Below are 21,234 nucleotides of genomic sequence, written 5' to 3'. Positions count from 1 at the left end.
CAAGTGCTTTTTCAGACTTTCACAACAGCCCTAAATTGGCCTCTGCCACCCATCTTTCTCTTCTAATCCATCAGCCACATGACCAACAAAGCTTTCTTCTAAAAATTCAGGTCCGATCAGGCCTTACTCCCTTGTTTCATACCCTTCAATGGCATGCCACTGCCCAAAGGATGAAGTCCAAAATTCTTAGCAGGCCGCACAAGGCCTTCTGAGATATGGCCCCACCAGCTTCTCAAGATTCCTCCTAGCTCTTGTTCTCCTACCCATCTGCTCTGTTCTCTCACTGAGTTTTCTTGCACATGCTTCTCTCCTTTGCTTGGAAGGTCTTCCCCTGTCCCATCATACCTAACAAACAGTTGTTTGAGCGGATACTCAGCTGAAGCACACTTCCCTACTGCACCTTCTCAGACACCTAGGGCGTGGCTTCCTTTCTGCTCTTGTGCATATCTCCAGAGTGATATTTATTTATAAGAACTATTGTTCTTTCTCTCCCATTATTAGACTGTGAGTTCCCTGAAGGAAGGAATTTTGTCTTAGCTTTCTGTTCAACTTTGTATCATCAGCACCTAGTATGTTAGCCAGCACGTAGCAGAGGCAAACAAAACAAAGCAAAACAAAAATTCACCAAGTGAATCTTCACATGCTGCAGGTCCTAATCCTTCTTACTTTCAAGTCTTCACATTTAAGATAAAACATTATGAGCTTACTATAAATGGCAACGAATTAAGTTAGGGTGAGGGGAAAGTTCATCCATTCTACTGGGGAAAAGAATACCCAAGATTCTGACTGTTCTTTGATTTAAATGCAGACACCAAGCAAAACTCCAGCAACAGCTGAGGAGGCAGCATTTTGTTACTTAACAAAGTTACTAAACAGCAGAGCCATAAAGTAAACTTATGCAAATCAATAGGCTGACTTAGAATAAAAAAGTATTTTATTAAAACTTCAGGAATATGAAAACTTAAAAGTTAGGAGTTAGAACAGGTATTACGAGAATCCAGTGCTAGCAACTGAGCCTAATTTTAGACAAATTTTCTGAGAAGAAATAAACAGAACTGGCTATTTAAGCTCATATATGAAAATTACAGTACTGTAAGCAAAGTAACCAATACAATCAGTGGTTTTCCTACTGCAAATTTGGGAGAATTAAGTGCCCTTCTCATTATGAAAGTGTGAAAAATTTAAATATGGCTAAATATTCAAAGAATACTTATACTGAAAGAGGAGCTATCTGTATATAATTCCTAGAAATGTGGAATTGCTGTTCAGTCATGTATTCTATAACTAATCACAGAGAGTTCAAAGCCCAGAGCAGCTGGATTCCTGACTCTCTCAACGCAGTAATTTTCGTCATGGTTAAAAAAGAATAAAATTTTGTTTGTTGAATTTTTCAATGAACCCTGCCCAAAACATCATTATTACCTACCTAGATCCTTTATACTCATATGTGTTTTTTGTTTTCCATACCAGATATTGCAATTACCTCACTGCAGTCCCTAAAAGTGCTAAATGGAGCTACCTACAGCATTAACAAAAAGAACTCTCCAGATCACATCCATCTATAAAGACTTCTTCCCCTTCCAACTGGATGGGAGGGCAGGAGCAGTCTCTTTTGATGGCTGATGACAGCTGCAAGTTTTATGCTCCACTCAGCATGATGACATTAGAAAGATCTTCTGTGCAATTTCAATTCCTCCAACTATGAGATTCTCACATTGTTTGGTAACATAAAATAACTTGTAGAAAATTGACAACATATAACACTGAACACAAAAACTGAATTTGGCAATTCTATACATGATACTTTGATACTTTTAACTGTTGGAAGAATCTACAAGATAACTGTAAATACGATCATCATACATACTACAGGAAGCCAGTGATTACTATTAACCTAAAAAAGTTAAAATTTTATAATTTCCAAATTAGTAAAAACAAAACTTATCCAAACAGTTGAATTATAAAAATGCCACTCACCATCCCCAGCAGGTAGTCCTCTCTCCTTTTTTTCATCACATTTGTTGCATTCACTGAAGTAAAGCAGCAGGAACATATCCAAGAGTACCCAAATCAAGGAGGTGGCTAGGACCACCTTGCAATAAGCAAATTTTCTCATGGCACTTTAAGTCAAATGCAAAATTTCAAAATATATATATATAAATATACAAAGATCATGAAAATTATTCCAATTCAGTTTCATCAGAAATCGCGTTCATACCCTATATAGAAAAAAAGGAATAAAAATAAAAAATTCAGAACCTAAAAAGTAAATTGTAAAATTAATCTATATTATGAATATTAAATACCATAAATTATCAACTTCATTCATAATGTGAAATTTTACCATGAAGACTAAGCTTGAAAATCAAACTTGGAAAGATACTTGTAAAATATATGAAAAGTAATAGTATCAAGAATAGACAAATAACTCCTACAAATCAATATACAACAATATAACAGGAAAACAGGTACAGGATGTAAACAGGCACTTTGCAGAAAGGAAACCTAAACAGTCAATAAATGTGTAGAAAAGTGCTCAACTCCCTGAAACTAGAAAATGCAAATTAAAATTACAGTGAGCTACTATTTCACATCCACAAAGCATATGGGACTTCACCACCTTTCTAATCAACTGTCATATATTAAGTGCTAAGGCAAAAGCTATCAATTGCCACAGAAGTTTAAGCAGCCAACGAGTCCAGTGCATTTCAACTGTACACATTCAGTGCCCAGGCCCAAGAATTAACATGAGCACTCTTCATAGCCTGTAGTACAGCTGAGCTAACTCTTGTCCCTGTTTCCCACTGAATTCCATTCTAAAAATGCAAGTCACTAATCATTCAAGAAACAGATTCGTGGATAATGGAAAAAAACAAGTTTATCATTCGATCTGAGGTCTACTCTTGCTTCTGACAACAATTTTAATAGACAGCTCTGATTTTTAGTTTCTATTTCCCACCCTGCTACCTCTCTTTACTCTGCTAGAATATGATGAGAAAATGACTGCCACCAAATCTGGAAAGTCAATTGGGATAGTTTGACTAGAAAGGTTTGTTGAACACAAGGAGTTCATCTTGGAGCATGATGGAGCAGCCTGCAGGAGTTCAGAGGGTAAGGAATCGTCCTGCTGATCAGGGAGACACATGCCAAGTGCCTTCCAATGAGGTGGACTGTGGAAACAAATGCTTCACAAGTGTACCCACACAGAGAGCCATGTAAGCAGATGCTATTAAGGACTGGGATGATGGGCAGTGTGACAGCTTCTTACTAGGGCAACTGTATGTAACATTTTCCACAGGGCCAGCAGAGACGCATTTACCTGAACAGTTCAGGGCAGGCCAGTGAGTTTACCTGTGAAACAAACACAGTAGTTCTTGCCTGCTTCACAAGGCTGCCAGAGAGCAAACTGCAAAAATACTAAGTGATACTTACAAATGTAAAGTAAGAATATTTATATCCATCTCTCTGGGGACTTGGATCTCGTGCCTATATTCCTCCTTGTATCAAACCAGCACTCCCTGACTGCAAGGTGAGAACAAGGATGCCACTTTCATATTCTTACCTTAAAATCATGCTTACTCAATACCTGGTACTGTGTCACGTGCAGTGAACAACTACTGGTAACTATGGTAACTGAGGAGAGGGAAGAGCCTAAAGCACAATAGTGCACAGACATGGAACAAGACTTCTCACCTGCGAATATACATATATGGATATATACATTTATATTTTGAGCTACTTCATGTGAAAAACTACCTCTTCTGGTCACTGGCAAAGCACTCTGCTTGCTATTGCAATATCAAATGTGGCTTTATGGTCTCTAAAATCTAATTTTAAAAATGCCTACAGATTACTTAAATATGAATCTTTGTAACTCTGCATCCACTCCTATTTAATTTTTGCAAGGGGGCACAATTTGTTTTTAAAATTGAAGGTATATGGGAGAAAAGGAAGAGAAAGGAGAGGCAAAAAACAATTCCCAGTTTCAGGTCTGGGTGACTAGATGGATGATGATAAAGTAACAATGAAAGGAAAGAAGGACTAAATCAAAAGTCTGATTTAGCTCACACCGAACGTGAGGGACCTGATGTTAACATGTTCACAGGCAGTCAGGTGGGTAACTGGGTCAGACGTGAAAAGGTAGGTTTGTTAAGCATTTGTATACAAGAAGTAGCTGGAGTCAGCAGAAGGATCAAGATGGCCTAGGAAGAAGACAGAAAAAAGGTGGTTAGAACTTCAGAAAACACATCTTTCCACAGATCACAGAAGACAGATACCTTGAAGAGAGGCACAAGATATAAGGGGAAAGTTGGGTCCTAGGAGACAGGGGAGTTTAGTGGAAGGAGCACAGATAAACAAAGTAAGATCCTCTATGAGACTGAGAAAGATAACAGAGAAGGACAGAACGTCCATAGGGTTTGGTTCTTAGGACAAGGTCATTGGTTAATTTGAGTTTTCTATTACTGTTCCCCTGTGAGGGAATGAGACTGTAGAAACCCTGCTTCTCTCTATAGTTTCAGAATAAACCCTCTAAATGAAGAAGGAAATAAAAGAATGGAATGGCACAAGAGAAACTACTTGAACCTGTCTTCCCACTTGTCAAGTGTACCTTGCATTTTGGCTAGCTACTTCAAAACCAGAGGACACAGTTTAATTAAATGTATTAGAAATTATTAAAAAATTTATTTCTCTGAGAGTCATTTAAAACAGCGTAACTGTATCAGGAAGAAATCTGGTGACGTGTAAATAACATATAAGGAATTTAATATTTTTTACTCTGTTGTTTATATTAAAGAAAAAATAAAGCTGGTGATATGATTTTTAAAAATTGAAGATAAAGAAACATGTGTGTTGCCACAAATGCTTGTCACTACCATCAAATATATATGGTATAAAAGAATGGGAAAATGTTTCTTTAAATCTGGCAGATAATTTTTCTTTCTAAAGAGTCGTTTAAAAAATTATTTGCAACAACCATGCAGGTAAGATTCTAATTTTCATATGTAATAAGTAAGCCAGTATTATTTGCATTTTGTTTATGGAAAACTAGTACAGTATATTTAATGAAACAACTTCTACTGTTATTCTCATCATTACTGTAAAGTTATTCCTTTATTCCCCATTTATTAAGTTTTTGTATATCCTTCACCATCCTTGAAATTAAGAAAATGGCCGGGCTTGGTGTTTTAGCCTATAATCCCAGCACTCTGGAAGGCCAAGGCAAATGGACTGCCTGAGCCTGTGGTTTTGAGACCAGTCTGGGCAACTTGGCAAGACCTTGTCTCTACAATAAGTAAAAAATAAAAAAAAATAAAAAAAATTAGCCAGGTGTGAAAGCATGCACCTGTAGCTCTGGCTACTTGGAAGCTGAGGGCAGAATGACCGTCAGAGCCCAGCAGGTCAACGCTGGGGTGGTTGTGAGTATGCCACTGTACTCCAGCCTGGATGACAGAGTGAGACTCCAACAAAAAAAAAAAAAAAAAAAGAAAGAAGGAAATAAAGAAAGAAAAGAAATTAAGAATACAAGAAGAACCAAGTCCAAAAGACAAACAAAACTCAGTGGAAAAAAACAAATTAGCAGGTGGAAAAGAGAGCATCAGAGCTGAAGAGACCTGTCCAACAACAAATTGTGGTCCTTTGAGAGATTACAGGACATCAAAACTCTAAAGATATATAGCAAAAATATCTTCAGACTTCACTATTTGATCCAAGAAATTCAAAATCAATTTTATATTTTTGACATAATGTTTTCCATTACTAGAAAAAATTAATACATCACAAAATCAGACTTTTAAAATTATCTTTTGAAGTTTTTTTCTCAAGGTAAAAGGGCTACAGTAGTTTCTTTATAAAAAATTGTTCTCATGCAAAATTACTAATGTATTATTAAAAATCCTGTACTAGTCATAAGTCATTTTTGGCCCATATTGAGAGTATAACTACTATTAACATGGTCTCCTCTTTCAAAAAGACTAGCCTTTTGGGGGGTAGTGGAAAGAAATTTTACACGAAACCCAAGGAACTTTAATAAGGTTTAGAAAACAAAAGAAGTCTGAAGAAAGAATGTTCCACATTTTCCAGAGACTACTGGTGTTGCTTCACCTAAGCAATTTCCCACTCTTCCAGGAGAAGACTGACAGTTCCAATCTTCACCACAGCAAAAGCACTGTCACAAAGACAACATTATTGATGACAACAGTGCACCCATAAATCCTAACCTTAGTGCTAAGTTTATCTGTAAATATACACAGACAGAAAAGCCCTCAGTTGGGGCAAGTTTGTAGGGGCAGACAGACTGAAAATAAATCAATACACAAAGTAATTTTTGTGGAGTTTAATTTCCCTCCTAGAGTGTGCTCTGGACTTAGTGATTTGGTTCTAACCAGTAGAATGTGGTCACAGTGACAGCGAGTGCCTTTAAAGACTAGATCATAACACACTCTATGGCTTCCTCCTAGCTCTCTCTCTCTCAGATCACACACTCTGGGGAAAGCCAGTGCCATGTCAGAAGGACACTCAAGCATCCCTAAGAAGAAGTTCACATGAGAAGAAACTGAAGTCTCCTGCCAACAAACAACACTATCCTGCCAGGCATGGAAGTGAGCCCCCTGAAAGCAGTACCAGAAGACCTTCAGATGAATGCAGCTCCAGATGACATCTTGACTTGAAAAATCATGAACCAATACCACCCTGCTAAGCTGCTCTTCCATTCCTGATCCAAAGAAAACATGAGATAATGAATGTTTATTGTTGAAAGCCATTAAACTATTAAGCAATGTGTTACTCAGCAACAGAGAACTTCAACAGAATACTAGAGCTAGAAAGGAAATTCTTTAACCTATAGTAAACATCATATTTTATGATGGAACTTCACATGCATTTCAGTAATATTATAAACAAGGTAAATTATGTATCCTTACTTCAATTTTACATTGTACTGAAGGTCTAAGTAATAAGACAAGAAAGGCATTAAGGATTAGGAAGAAAAAGATAAAATTATCATCAGGAGATGATATGATTTTTACATAGAAATTCTAAAAGAACCAATAAATAACCAATCTGAAATAACTATTTTATCAAGGCTGCTGATACAAGATGAATATGTAACATTAATCATGCTCCTGTGATAATAATTAGAATACATAAAAGAAAACATATCACATTAAAAACAGTTGTAAAAACCAAAGGTATCTGGGAATAAATTTAACAAACTATGAGCAAGGGGTAAAGGAAACCGGAGCTTTACTGAAGGATCCAACAGAATACCTGACTAGTAAAGAGAAAACCATGTTCAGGAGGAAAGAATACCAGGTTTTTCCTAAAACTAATCTACAAATTCAAAATAATTCGAACCAAAATTCAAATGAAGTTTTAGAAGCTGGATTTATTATAAATGAGAAGTATTTAAAACCATTTGGTACTTTCTGCCTATGTATGTGAAGTTGTAGCCTCCTGACTTCAGAGCACAGAGTCCAGTTCCTCGGAGTCTGCGTTTCCTGCATGATCATCCTCAAGCTTTACTAAGATACACTCTAATGTAATCATATTTTTTGAGTCCCATTATTCAGGTTGACAAACTTTAAGAACATAATTAAGTAGACAACATCATGACTTGACTACATGATTAATAAACAGTAATAATTGGATTTACGCATCCCCCCAAAACCCATATGGTACTAAGAAACAAATCCATTCAAGTGTGAAAAACTGGAAAGGTGCTACTATAAATCAGAGAAGAAAACTGGTGCAGGAACAAGTGGCTTTCCATATGGTTAAAAAATAAATTTAGGTTCTACCTTATACCAATACAAAAGTAAATCTGTGAAAAGATGACTGAAGTCAAAGTTGTCAAAACCAAGTAGCAGTGGCTTTGGTCTACCATCTACTAGCTAAGGTGAATATGGCTGGCTCTAAAGTCTCTACTTCCTAAGAAGTGTTTAGGCTAACACTCTGTCACTATGTTTAAGGTGTCAAGTGATTATTGATCAAAATTTAGCACTGCACAGGCTCATTCACTGGCCCCCCAAAATAAAATAAAATAAATGTTCACTTCTGAGCATATTCTCATTCCAAGTATTTAAAAAATTAGTAAAATCAATCCAAAATTCTTCCCAAAATAAATATTCACATTCCACAAAAAAGCTGGATATTCTTTCTCTAGTTATTTCCCAAGTATTATTTTAAGTTTAGAGGTCAGAAAAACAATCTTATCATTTGGAGTAGTCATGATATAAACTCCTATAAAATTTATTGGCTCAAATGTTTCTATGTAGGGCATAAAATGTTTGACATCTTGAATGGAATATCAGATTCTAAAGTGATAGATAAACTGACAATTTCTAGTAATACCTTCAAAAGTTTGTTTTTTTCCTGTTTATAAAGTATATATTCAAAGCAAAGGACTTGGCAAACACAGAAACAGAGATGAAAAGATACAAACTACCTACAAATGTATATCCAGTTAAATACTATTAATTAATTAAGTGCCCTTCCAGACGTTCAGGATAGTAGATATGTTTTAAAGCAAATTTGTAACACCTATTTTAACTCAAACATTTAATATCTTAAATGTCCTTATGGAGGGTGGAGGGAAGGAGATGAGTGTGACAAGTAGTTGCATGAGAGATGATCATGCTGTATTTTGACTTTTTTTGACAAGCAATATGCTCGACAGATCCACCTCAACCACTGAGTATCATGTTTTAGGCAACATCATAACATCTTATTGTTAATAATATCCTAATTATAACTTCAAAACAGCCCCGATACCACAAAGCTATGTCCAAAGCCATATATACTGGTTTACACTTAAAGGACATACATATAACAGACACAAATGATGGTGGCTTCCTGGTTCATAATTCTGATCCTTAACCTCCCATCTCCTCACTCAGGATTCCTTCTGGACCCAGTCCCTTGGGCACAGGATAGTCATATGACCTAGCCAGGCCAGCCAGAGGACCAGGCCCCTCAGCCTCTTGAGTCACAGACCTGGAAGGCTGTGTGCTAAAACTGCAGTCAGTCACACTGCCTCCCACATAAAGAAAGCTCACCTGTTGCCAAAAAGAATGAGACTAGGCAGAGGCGCACAGGAGAGGCAGGAGGTCCTGACAGTGAGCAAGTTCTGACTCTTCCTTGGCTTTTATGATCATCCTGGAATCCTATCATTCCCCTTTTTTGCTTAAGAGATATTGAATAGAGTTCTTGACTCAACCAGAATGCTTGATTTTACCCATAAGCCACTCATGCCAAGCAAGTTTCAGTACAGGTATACCTTGGCAATATTACAAGCTCAGTTACCACAATAAAGCAAATATTGGAGTAACATGAGTCACACAATCTTTTTGGTTTCCCAGTATACATAAAAATTATACTATACTGTAGTCTATCAAGTATACAATAGTATTATGTCTACAAAAATGCATATACCTTAATTTTAAAATACTTTATTGCTAAAAACGCTAACAATCATCCAAGTCTTCAGCGTGCTGTAATCTTTTTACGGGTAGAGGGTCTTGCCTTGGTGTTGATGGCCACTGACTGGTGGTTGCTGAAGGCGGGGATGATTGTAGCAGGATTTTAAAGTAAGACAACAGGCTGGGTACAGTGGCTCACACCTGTAATCCCAGCACTTTGGGAGGCTGAGGCAGGAAGATCACTTGAGACCAGCCTAGGCAATACAGCAAGACCACATCACTACAAAAATTTTTTAAAAATAAGCCAGGGGTGGTAACACATGCCCATAGTTCCAGCTACTTGAGAGACTGAGGTGTAAGGATCAACTGAGCCCAGGAGGTCAAGGCTGTGATGAGCTATGATCATGCCACCGTACTTCAGCCTGGGTGACAGAGAGAGACTTGGACTCAAACAACAACAACAACAAAACAGACACACACAATAATGACGTTTGCTGCATCAATTGACTCTATCTTTTCAGGTAAGTTTATGGACTATTCTAAGTCCTCTGTTGTCATTTCAACTATGTTCACAGCACTTCACCAGGAGTAGATTCCATCTCAATAAACCATTTGTTTTGCCCATCAATAAGAAACAACTCCTCATCTGTTCAAGTATGAGATTGCAGTAATTCAGTCATATCTTCAGGTTCCGCTTCACATTCCATTTTCATGCTATTGCCACCATATCTACAGTGTCTTCCTTCATTTAAGTCCTGAACCCTTCAAGGGTTAGAATCAACTTCTTCCAAAATCCGGTTAATGTTCTGACATTCTCTCATGAGTCAGGAATGTTCTTAATGACATCTAGAATGATGAATCCTTTTCTGAAGACTTGTCAATTTACTTTGCCCAGGTCCATCAGTGATCAGTAAAATCACTGTAAGGCAGGTATAGCCTTATGAAATGTATTTCTTAAATAGTAAGATTTGAAAGTCACAATTACCCTTGGTCCATGGGCTTTAGAATGGATGTTGTGTTCGCAGGAATTAAAACATTAACTTCTTTGTAAATCTTCAACAGCCTCTTCGAGTAATTAGGTGAGTTGTAAATGAGCAGTAATATTTAAAAATAAAACTTTTTTCCTCCTGAGCATCAGGTTTCAACAGTGAGCTTAATATAGTCCATAAACCATGCTATAAACAGGTGTGCTGTTCTCTAGATTTTGTTTCATTTGTAGAGCAAAGGAAGAATAGATTTAGCATAATTCTTAAGGACCCTAGGATTTTCAGAATGGTAAATGGCCACTGGTTTCAACTTAAAAGTCAGCAGCTATATTGTATTAGCCCCTAAAAGGAGAGCCAGTCTATCCTTTGAAGTTTTAAAACCAGGCACTGACTTCTTCTCACTAGCTATGAAAGTCCTAGATGGCATGCTCTTCCAGTAGAGGCTAGTCTGTCTACTTTGAAAACCTATTCGTAGCCACCTTCATCAACGATCTTAGCTAGATCTTCTGGATAACTTGCTGCAGCTTTTCCATCAGGGCTTGCAGCTTCACCTTGTACGATTTTTGTTTGTTTATTTATTTCTTTTGGTTTTTTTGTTTTTTGAGTTGAAGTCTCACTCCATCACCCAGGCTGGAGTGAAATGGCATGCCCACAGCCACCTCAGCGTTGACCTGCTGGGTTCCAGTGATCCTTCTGTCTCAACCTTCCAAGTAGCCAGAACTACAGTCACACGCTTCCACATCCAGGTAATTTTTGATTTATTGTAGAGACAAGGTCTCACCAAGGTGCCAGGCTGGTCTCGAACCCACAGGCTCAGGCAATCCACTCGCCTCAGTCTCCCAAAGTGCTGGGATTACAGGCTGAGCCACCAAACTCAGCCTCACCTTATACTTTTATGCTATGAAAATGGCTTATTTCCTTAAACCTCAGGAACCTATCTCTGCTAGCCTCAAACTTATCTTCTGCTACTTCCTCACCTCTCTCAGCCTTTTTTTTTTTTTTTTTTTTGAGTTGGAGTCTCACTCTGTCACCCAGACTGGACTGCAGTGGCACGCTCCTGGCCACCGCAGCCTCGACCTGCTGGGCTCCGGCGATCCTTCAGCCTCAGCCTTCCAAGTAGCTGAAACTAGAGGCGCACGCTACCACGCCCAGCTAATTTTTTGATTTATTGTAGAGATAAGGCCTCACCAAGTTGCCCAGGCGGGTCTCAAACCCGTGGGCTCAAGCAATTCACTCACCTCAGCCTCCCAAAGCACGCACGGGATTATAGGCTGAGCCACCGAGCCCGGCTTCTCAGCCTTCATAGAGTTGAAGAGAGTTATGGTTTTGCTCTCGATCAGGCTTAGGCTTAAAGGAATGTTGTGGCTGGTTTGATCTATCCAGACCACTACAACTTCCCCTATGTCAGCAATAAGGCTGTTTCACGTTCATGTGTTCACTGGAGTAGCACTTTTAATTTCCTTCAAGAACTCTTCCTTGCCATTCACAGTTTTGCAAACTACTTGGCACAAGAGGTCTAGCTTTCAGCCTATCTCAGTTTTTGACAAGCCTTCCTCACTAGGCTTAATCTTTCCTAGCTTTTGATTTAAAGTGAGAGGCGTGCAACTCTTCTTTTCACTTGAATGCTTAGAGGCCACTGTAGGGTTATTAATTAGCCTCATTAAAATGTTGTTGTGTCTCATAAAACAAAGTAATTAGAACACACATAACATTTATTGATTTAGCTGTCTTATATGGGTACAGTTCATGGCACCCCAAAACAACTACGAGAGAAACAAAGATCCCTGATCATAAATCACCATAATATATATCATAATAATTAAAAAATGAAAATATTGCAATAAATACCAAATGTGATACAGACACAAAGTGAGCACAGGTGCCTGTACACTTGCTCAATGCAGTGTTGCCTTCAATTTGTAAGAAAACAAACAAACAAAAACCAACATCTGTGACGTGCAATAAAACAAAGTATGCTTGCATTTTTGAGTCACAAGTCATTTCAAGTTCTATGAATATGTATTGAGTACTGGCCAATGCTAGATATTGTGTCAGGTACCGCAGATGGTACAAGCAAGAAGGTAACGACCCATACATACCCAATTACCTAATCACATTGTCAAACACATATCTAAGAGACATGCCATGTTACAAAGAGAAACTCCAACTCAGGAAATCTGGCAGGAAAAGAAACATCCAGATAGGGAAGTTTCTAAACAGCTTTTTTTTTTGTTTTGCACTGTCACCCAGGCTGGAGTGCAGTGGCACGTTCACAGCCACCATAGCATCAACCTACTAGGCTCAGACAATCCTTCCACCTCAGCCTTTCAAGTAGCGGGAACTACAGGTGCTCACTACCACACAAGGCTAATTTTTTGATATGTTGTAGAGACGAGGTCTCACCAAGTTGCCCAGGCTGGTCTTGAACACATAGGCTCAGGCAATTTTCTCTCCTTGGCCTCCCATCTAAACAGCGTTTATCAGAAGGCAGCATGACATACAAGGTTTTGTTTAAAGTAAGTTTTTTTCTACAGTTGTTTTGTTTCTGGTTCTCCTTTACCTAAAACACTTTAATGGCTTCCTATGTACTTAAGACAGTCATAGCCATTGGCTCATTTTGTTCTAAAGAACATAGTGCAGGATTCACACCTGAGAGAGCCCTCACTAAAGAAATTTCAGGGTCAAATATATCAGGGAAATGTTTTACACTCTACTTGTCCTTTAAGATTCATATTGCATATCAGCATACTCATAGGTCTATGCAGTTCTACAATAAGGAAACCTATTTATCTGTGTGGACTCAGAATTTCCCATTTCTGAGGATGAAACTTTCTTCTTCCACTTTGTCTTTTTTAATATATATAGCATAAAACAGGTTTAAGTAGCAATAAAGTAGCAAAAATTGGTTCCATGTCTTGGAATCAGGCAATTTTTAAACAAACTATGTGATATTTACTTTCTGGTAAACTAATATTTCCATAAACCTAAAAATTCTTTTAAAAAGGAACTCATTGTGTATTAAAGCCAATCACGAGGAAGGCTTTCACAAAGTGAAAGTTAATTTTGTAACATCTTAGCTGTCTTAAGTTAATACTTCTATATGGTTCTTTAATAAAACATATATATATAATACAAATAACTGTGGACAAAAATGGAAAATACAAAAGTTGCTGCCATTACGTAAATCCCTAAAAGAATCTACAAACTGCTCAGAGAAATAAAGTCTATCAATTATCTTGATATCAATTATTTTTCCTAAGTTTAGAATAACATATGCTAAAGATTATATTTAGCATTAAATATTTCATTCAGCAAATGCAACATTATATTATGTAGGATACTGTGAGAAAAGAGTTAACACAAATCTGTTTTACTTAGTTCTTGCTAATCTCTAGGGAATGCCGGGAGCCAGGGCAATGACCCTAGCCAAACTCTTGAGAACTAAACTCTTAGAGTGTTCACAGTAACTATTTAATGATCTTTTTGTGTATGTTTCAGGCAGGGAGTCAAGATGTGTCAGGCTATCCGCATTGTTTTAACATAATCATCAAGATTTATGATGTGTACCTGGTATCTGGTGTGGGGTCCTAAGTTTCAGTTGCGAGAACTGGTCATATGGCTGAATGTACTTGTGTGGCCAGCTTCCTATAAGAACTCTGGACTGTAACACTGGTGTGCTTCTCAGGCAAGAGAGACCTTGTATGTGTCTTTATCAATCACAAACATGTGAATCTAATGACAAAAGAACCTGTCAGCCTATGCCTGTCCTCTCGACCATTCACCTTTTTCCTGCTGTTCCTGTACTATATCCTATGCTGTAATGAACCTTAGCCAGGATTACAACTTCATATGGAGTTGCGTGAGACTTTCTAGAAAACTGGTGGCAGCTAGAACTCCACCCCAAAACAAATACCATTAAAGCATTTACTTGGTTTGTCATAATATCTACTGTCATTGTTTGTCAGAAGCTACATTATCACAATCTCTTCAGATGAAAAAATCAGTGCACAGGACAAAAGTTAACATAGCAGGCCTGAGGCTACTATCCTTAGAGAGGATTGGTTAGTAAAGGTGGCCCTGGCTGGCACCTGGAAACTTGAATGGTGAACAGTATCTTACCTAAATGATAAACATGACTCACTGTGCCTAAACCGTTTATACAAACAATAAAGTTTATGTTAAACACTTGCTTTCCTTCTGGGAAGTTGGAATTTTGGTATTTGGCAGAGGGTGCCTACGTGATCAGCCCCAATATAAGCCTTGGGCACTGAGTCTCTAATGAGTTTTCCCGGTAGGCAACATTTCAAACATGCTGTTGCAGTTCGTTGCTGGAAGAATTATGCACATCCTGTGTGACTCCACAGGGAGAGAACTCCTGGAAGCTTGTGCCTGGTTTCCTCTCAACTTTACCTCATGTGCTTTTTCCTTCTGCTGCAATAAATATATGTGCTGAATCCTGTGAGTCCTGGCCAATCAGTGAACCTGGGGGTGGTCTATGGAATCCCTAACACAATTAGCATAGTAAAACAGGAGTGTCTATTAGGGCAAATGCTGGAATTTAAATGGGGGTTCACATTTCAGTTTCAGCACTTACTAGTTACATGACCCTAGCAATGTTACTTTATTTGCAAAAACCTGAACCTCTTTATTTTTAAAACAAGAAAAACATAACCACCTTCTAGTTCCATTGCACCAAATTAAACGAGGAAGTGAACAATACACTCATACACCACAGTACAATTTAAATGATATTTCTAGAGGTACTTTCTCAGATGAAACAATCGGAAACCTTTCATATGTATACTGAAGCAATGAGAATTCAAATGGTCAAGTGGAGCTCAAATACAAGCTTTCACCCCATATCTTTTAACATTGGCTCTGCGAATGATTTCCTGATCACCTTACAGAATTACTGGATAAGTTACAGGAGGTGAACCCCTATAGATAAGTACCTTTCAATTTCTGAAACTGATCTTTATTTAGCCTTCAAACCGACCTCCCTGATGAGAAGTAAATGCATGAATTAATTAGTACTGGGACTATGATTTCTTGTTACATTTCTCAAATTACTAAACTGGAATTTTAGTACAAGCCATTCTCTTGTGTGTATATGAGCATAAAGTCCACTTAACAAGAGTTTTGAAACCTACGGAGATGTAAGATCAAACCCCAATATAAAAAGAAGTAAAATCCTGAAGTCATTCACTCCCAACTATCAACTTACCCCAAAGTGGTTTTTCAAATGAATTCATATCCCAAATCCACATGTCCCACATCTCCTGTTGAAATATAAATTTCCTAAAATCAGTTTATTTCCGAAAAACTCTATCATCCCCCCTTACCTCAGCCACCCTGTTCCACTAGACTGTAGGTCAGTTGCCACCTGAGTGCAAGGACCGTGCCTTATTCATCCACTTCCCCCATGCTGAGCTCAGTACTTGGCACAAAATATATGTTTAATGTCTATTACATGAATAAGTGAGTCAGTGAATAAAGTAATACTGATATCCAACATCAAGTTCAGTGGAATACTATACAATTATCCCTCCTCCTCTTAGAATACTAGCTTTCCAGGTGGGAAGGACAAAGACATCCAGATAGCATCTGTGGCAGACACTGCTTCTTATCGCACCCCCACATTTTTCACTGCTCTGGACCTTCCCAACTGAATTTGTTCTCTGTGAGGCTACCTATGACTGATTGATCCAAGCCAACCATCACTATTCTATTCCTCTAACCAAAACCTGACTAAAGGGACCTGAGGGGAAGTCTGTTGAGAAGCACTCAGAAAAAGTTGTGCCCCCTCATAGAAATGCTGAAGAAGAAACTATGCTTTTCCACCTTTGGATGTGGATTGTATAGCACACTTACTTAGAAGAGCTGTAGTTATCTTGAGGTCATGAGAGAAGCCACTATCAACACACTGAGGATGATAAAGTGAAAGCATGGAGAGCACACAGGGCCCAGATGATATCACGGAGTTAGACCAACTCTGAGATCTCCTAAAGTCTGAACTTATTATGCAAAATGATAAAGCCCCCAATGGTTAGCTGGGAATTCTGCTATTATAGCCAAAAACATCTGATATACCATACCATTCTGTAACCTATAATTATTGATTTAGATAGATATATATCCAATGAAGAAAAAATAAAGATATAAATCAGTGAAAGATCTAAATTAAGAAGTCTACTTTTATAGGAGACTGCATAGAAGTCAAATTTCAATATAAACTTAACAACTACAAACTAGAACCTGGTGTATGACAAGTCTATCTTAGACACAGCATTATTTAAACTATCAGATAATCACATATCTCTAGTTCACTCAAACTCTGTCAAATATGTGCAAGACACAATGCTAAATGGTTGGATGCACACAAACATGATAAAGGTTCAGGCCTTATCCTCAATGGCCTTGCAATATAGAGGAAGAGATAACAAGGTGAGTTTGCTTGGTATTTCACAATTAACAAAATGCTTTTATATCTTTGCAAAGATGCCAAAAGTTGCAAGGGGCTACAGTGCACAAAGGGGAAAAATAAATGGTAGGGAGGATGATGGAGAATTGGGAAAAATTAAGAAAAGGCAAAGGAATATTTATTTCAATTGGACAAAACAGTGTGAGTTAAAAGAAAGAGACAAGAAAATACAGGGAATGTCTGAGGAACAGCAAAGAGAATAACTGGGAGATATGAGTAAAGAGGTGTGTTTGGAACAGAGGAAATCTTGATTATCATCATAAGGAGTTTGAAGAGCAATGGCCAGGTAAATCATTAATTTATTCCCACATTCTTATTTTTATCTCTTTAAGACAAATGCCAAGTCATTACAATAGAACACTGTATTGAGGTTTCAGAAAATATTCACTTTTCCCCCCAATCATGAACTCAGACATTAGGAATACCTCCCACCATCAACAGTGGAAGATGCCAGGGAGTCTGAGGACCAGAGAAGTAGAAGAGTCAGCAGGCACATCCTCCATTGCCAAGAGCCCGCACTATTTTCCGGTCATGGAGTCCCCAGATCTCCAAGGTTTTGCTATGTGTTTCTGCCACAATACCATCCTCTTTATTGGCTCCTCCCACTCTGCCCTGGGTCTGTTCTCAGGCCCCTGACACTATACACACCCTTCCTGGGAAGTTCATCAGTGGTACAGCTTCACCCACCATGCACTGAAAGCTCCCATATTTGCATCTTCTTCCTGGGACTCTGGTTAGGGTGCAAGCTTCCCCAGCATGGGAATTATGTTTTTCACCCTTGAGCCCTAAAAATGTTATGAAATGTCTAATGAGAAAAGAAATTTATCTCCAGAACAGCCTCTCCACCCAAGTGTTATTCTTTATCCTTTCCTAATGTTTTATTTTCCATTGCAGCACCTACCACTAATTTACACAATAACATATATTATTTAAATTGTTAATTGTCTTGTAAGCTCCAAGAAAGAGGACAGGAACTTTATGTTATTTAATGCTATTGCTAGCACTAAACTAGCTCAATAATTATTTATTAAACAGATAAAAATACCAGAAAACAATACCATATGAGAAGGATGAAAGGTAACTGAAATTAAAGTATTTTAATGTGTTTAGTTAGGGACAAGGTAGAGATATTTGATTAATTAATATTTTAAGATCAAATATTATGTTGGGAATTAAAAGGTAACAGCTAGTTAAGTAAAAACAGAATGTGTAGTAAGTTAGAAATCCAAGTTGAAAAAGAAGGAATAAGAAAATCAATTAAAAAGAAAGTGTAAAAGGAATTTAAAATGAAAACCACACATACAGAAAGAACAAACTGAAATGGTAACAGTAAATCCCTACATATCAGTTATTATAATTAGGACAAAAAGACCAAATGTATCCATTAAAAAGATAAATTGAGCCAGATGTGGTGGCATACACCTGTAGTCTCATCTACTGGAGAGGCTGAGGCGAGAGGATCGCTTAAGGCCAGAAGTTCAAGTCCAGCCTGGGTAACATAGTGAAACCCGGTCTCCACAAAAAATTAAAATAAAATATAACCTGGGCATGGTGGTACATGCTTGTAGTTCCAGCTACTCAGGAGGCTGAGGCAGATGGATTGCCAAGGAGTTTAGAGCCAGCCTGGGCAAGAGAACAAGACTCTGTATCTAAAAAATAAAAGAACAAATAAAATAAAATCAAAAAGATAAATTACCAGATTGAATTTAAAAAAACAAAAACAAAAACAAAAACTAAATGCTATTTATAAGACATACACCAAAAACATACAGATCACAAGGATTCAGAAAAGTTAAAAGTGAAAGCATTGGAGACCTACACATACAAACGTGGAATAGCTTATTCTAGACTAATCTGCCTACAAACAACAGCAGTTACCAGCCTACACTGTGCAGAGTTGCTGAAATTCAAGGAGGAAGTCACAATTATATTGACTTGAGGCATAACAGGATGAGGTTTGGAGCCAGCAGAGCAACTGGAAAGTGAGGGAAGAAATATAAGAAAAGCAGTGCCGGGCTCGGTGGCTCAGCCTGTAATCCCACGCCTTTGGGAGGCTGAGGAGAGTGGATTGCCTGAGCCCGCGGGTTTGAGACCCGCCTGGGCAGTGAGACCTCACCTCTACAATAAATCAAAAAATTAGCCGGGCGTGGTAGCGTGCGCCTGTAATTCCAGCTACTCGGGAGGCTGAGGCAGAAGGATCGCCGGAGCCCAGCAGGTCGAGGCTGCGGTGGCTGGGAACGGCCACTGCACTCCAGTCTGGGTGACAGAGTGGAGACTCCAACTCCAAAAAAAAAAAAAGAAAGAAAAGCGGTGGCTCAGCCTGTAATTCTAGCACTTTGGGAGGCCTAGGCAAGAGGACTGTCTGAGCCCAGGGGTTCGAGACCAGCTTGGGCAATGTGTTGAGATCTCGTCTCTACAATAAATCACAAAAACTAGCTAGGTATGGTGGCTTGTGTCTGTAGTTCCAGCTACTTGGAAGGCTCAGGTGGAAGGATCACCTAAGCCCAGTAGGTAGTGGCTGCGGTGGCCGTAAGCATGCCACTGTACTCCAGCATGGGTGACAAGAGTGAGACTTCAACTCAAAAAAGAGAAAAGAAAAGTGAGGACCCCAAACTATTTCAGATTCCAGAAGACCTAAAGAGAAGCAACAGCTAGATGGCTGAAAAAAACTGAACAAGGATATTAGATGCTGCCAACACAAGAGAGGCAGAGTTTGGAATTTAAGTCTAGTCAATTAATAGCCTGCGGGAACAACAAAGAATCAACACTCTTTAGAAGAAAAGAGAATTGAGGGTCATAAAAACATATTATCTATAATATCTAGCATACAATAAAAAATTAGTAGGCATAAAAACAAAAAAATGTGAGTCAAGAAAAAAACAGACAGTAGGTATCGAACAGAAGATGACCTAGATGTAAAAACCAGTTGACAAGAACTATAAGCAGCTATTAGAAATATGCATAAGAAGTTAATAATAAATGAAGAGAAGAAACTCTTATTAGATACATTCAAAAGGAACCACACAGAACCATGTAAAACACAAAAATACAAAGCCTGAAATGGAAATTCACTTGATGGGATTAACAGCAGATTAGAGGCAAGAGAATATAGGGTTGGTCAATTTAAACACAGATCAAAAGAAATTACCCCGTCTGAAGATCTGACAGAGAAGGACAGACTTTTTAGTGAATAGAGCCTCAGTGAGCTTTGATACTTCATAAAATTTAACATATGTGAAATCAGAGTCAGAAAACAAGAGCACAGAGAAACAGGACACAGAAAAAAACATATTTAAAAAAAACTGAAAATGTCCACAATGTGGGGAAAAACATAAAATTCTATAAAAACATAAAAATCTAAGTCCAGTAAATCCTAAGCACGATAAATACAAAGAAAATCACAACTGAAGCACATCATATTTAAGGTGCGGAAAACCGCAGATACAAAGAAAATATTTAAAGTACCTAGAACAAAAACGGAATATTATGTACAAGAAAAAAAATGGGTGACTTCTCATTATATGAAGCAAAGTCATTTTCAGATAAAGAAATGCCAAAACAATTTATCTCTCACAGACCTACACCATAAGAAATGCTAATGAAAGTTCTTCAGGTAAAAGGGAAATGACATCAGATGGAAACTCAGATCTGCAGAAAGGAATGTAGAACACCAGAAATGGTAAATATATGAACAAATATAAAAGCCTGATTTCTTTTCTCTTAATTTCTTAAAAGATGTATGATTAGTTAAAACAAAAATTATTATTTTGCATGCACAACTTATTAATATGAAGATGTAATATATGACAAAATTAGAGCAAAGGATGTAGGTGATTAAGTAATATTATACAGTTGCAAGGGACCTATATATTACATAAAATACGCAGCAACCATTTGTAATATTTAAAGCAAAAACAAAAGAACTCCTGGGAAACTACAACTAGGAACAATTTTGTTAAACTGACAATATCTATCCCAAATCTACAGCAAACAAACCACTTACTGATTAAGTGTTGGAAGTATTCCCTTTACAGTTCGGAAAGAGACAGAGACAGATGTCTTCTATCACTTCTTCCTGCCAACAATGTATTAAGGTCCTAACCAACACAGTAAGACAAGAGGAAGAAGAAAAAAGAATTAAGTATTAGAAAGAAAATTTTTTTAAAAAGACAGAAAACCCAAGTCACTAAAGACGATTAGAGCTAATGAGAACATTTAGCAAAGTTGCTGGAGACAAAATCAACATACAAAATTCAATTGAATTCTTTTGTACCAATAGCAACTAGAAAATTGCTTAGAAAGATCTAAAAAAATACACTATGCTCATATATGGAAGGTTTACTCAAGAAAT

General features: G+C 37.7%; 1 protein-coding gene across 1 annotated transcript in view; it reads right to left on the bottom strand.

Annotated features, from left to right (window-relative positions):
* Window positions 1–21,234, bottom strand: part of LOC103262658 (polypeptide N-acetylgalactosaminyltransferase 1) — a 64,043-nt gene that overhangs the window by 7,517 nt on the left and 35,292 nt on the right. Inside the window, exon 2 of the mRNA XM_008060298.2 lies at window positions 1,978–2,219. Within this exon, the coding sequence (XP_008058489.1) occupies window positions 1,978–2,116 (139 nt within the window). The 5' untranslated portion in view covers window positions 2,117–2,219. The remainder of the gene's footprint in view (window positions 1–1,977; window positions 2,220–21,234) is intronic.

Source organism: Carlito syrichta, unplaced genomic scaffold (assembly GCF_000164805.1).
Source record: "Carlito syrichta isolate Samal-C Ts95f unplaced genomic scaffold, Tarsius_syrichta-2.0.1 Scaffold304583, whole genome shotgun sequence".
Lineage (NCBI taxonomy): Eukaryota > Metazoa > Chordata > Mammalia > Primates > Tarsiidae > Carlito > Carlito syrichta.
Note: the sequence above shows the minus strand (reverse complement) of the source record. Positions and strands in the feature narration are given on the sequence as shown.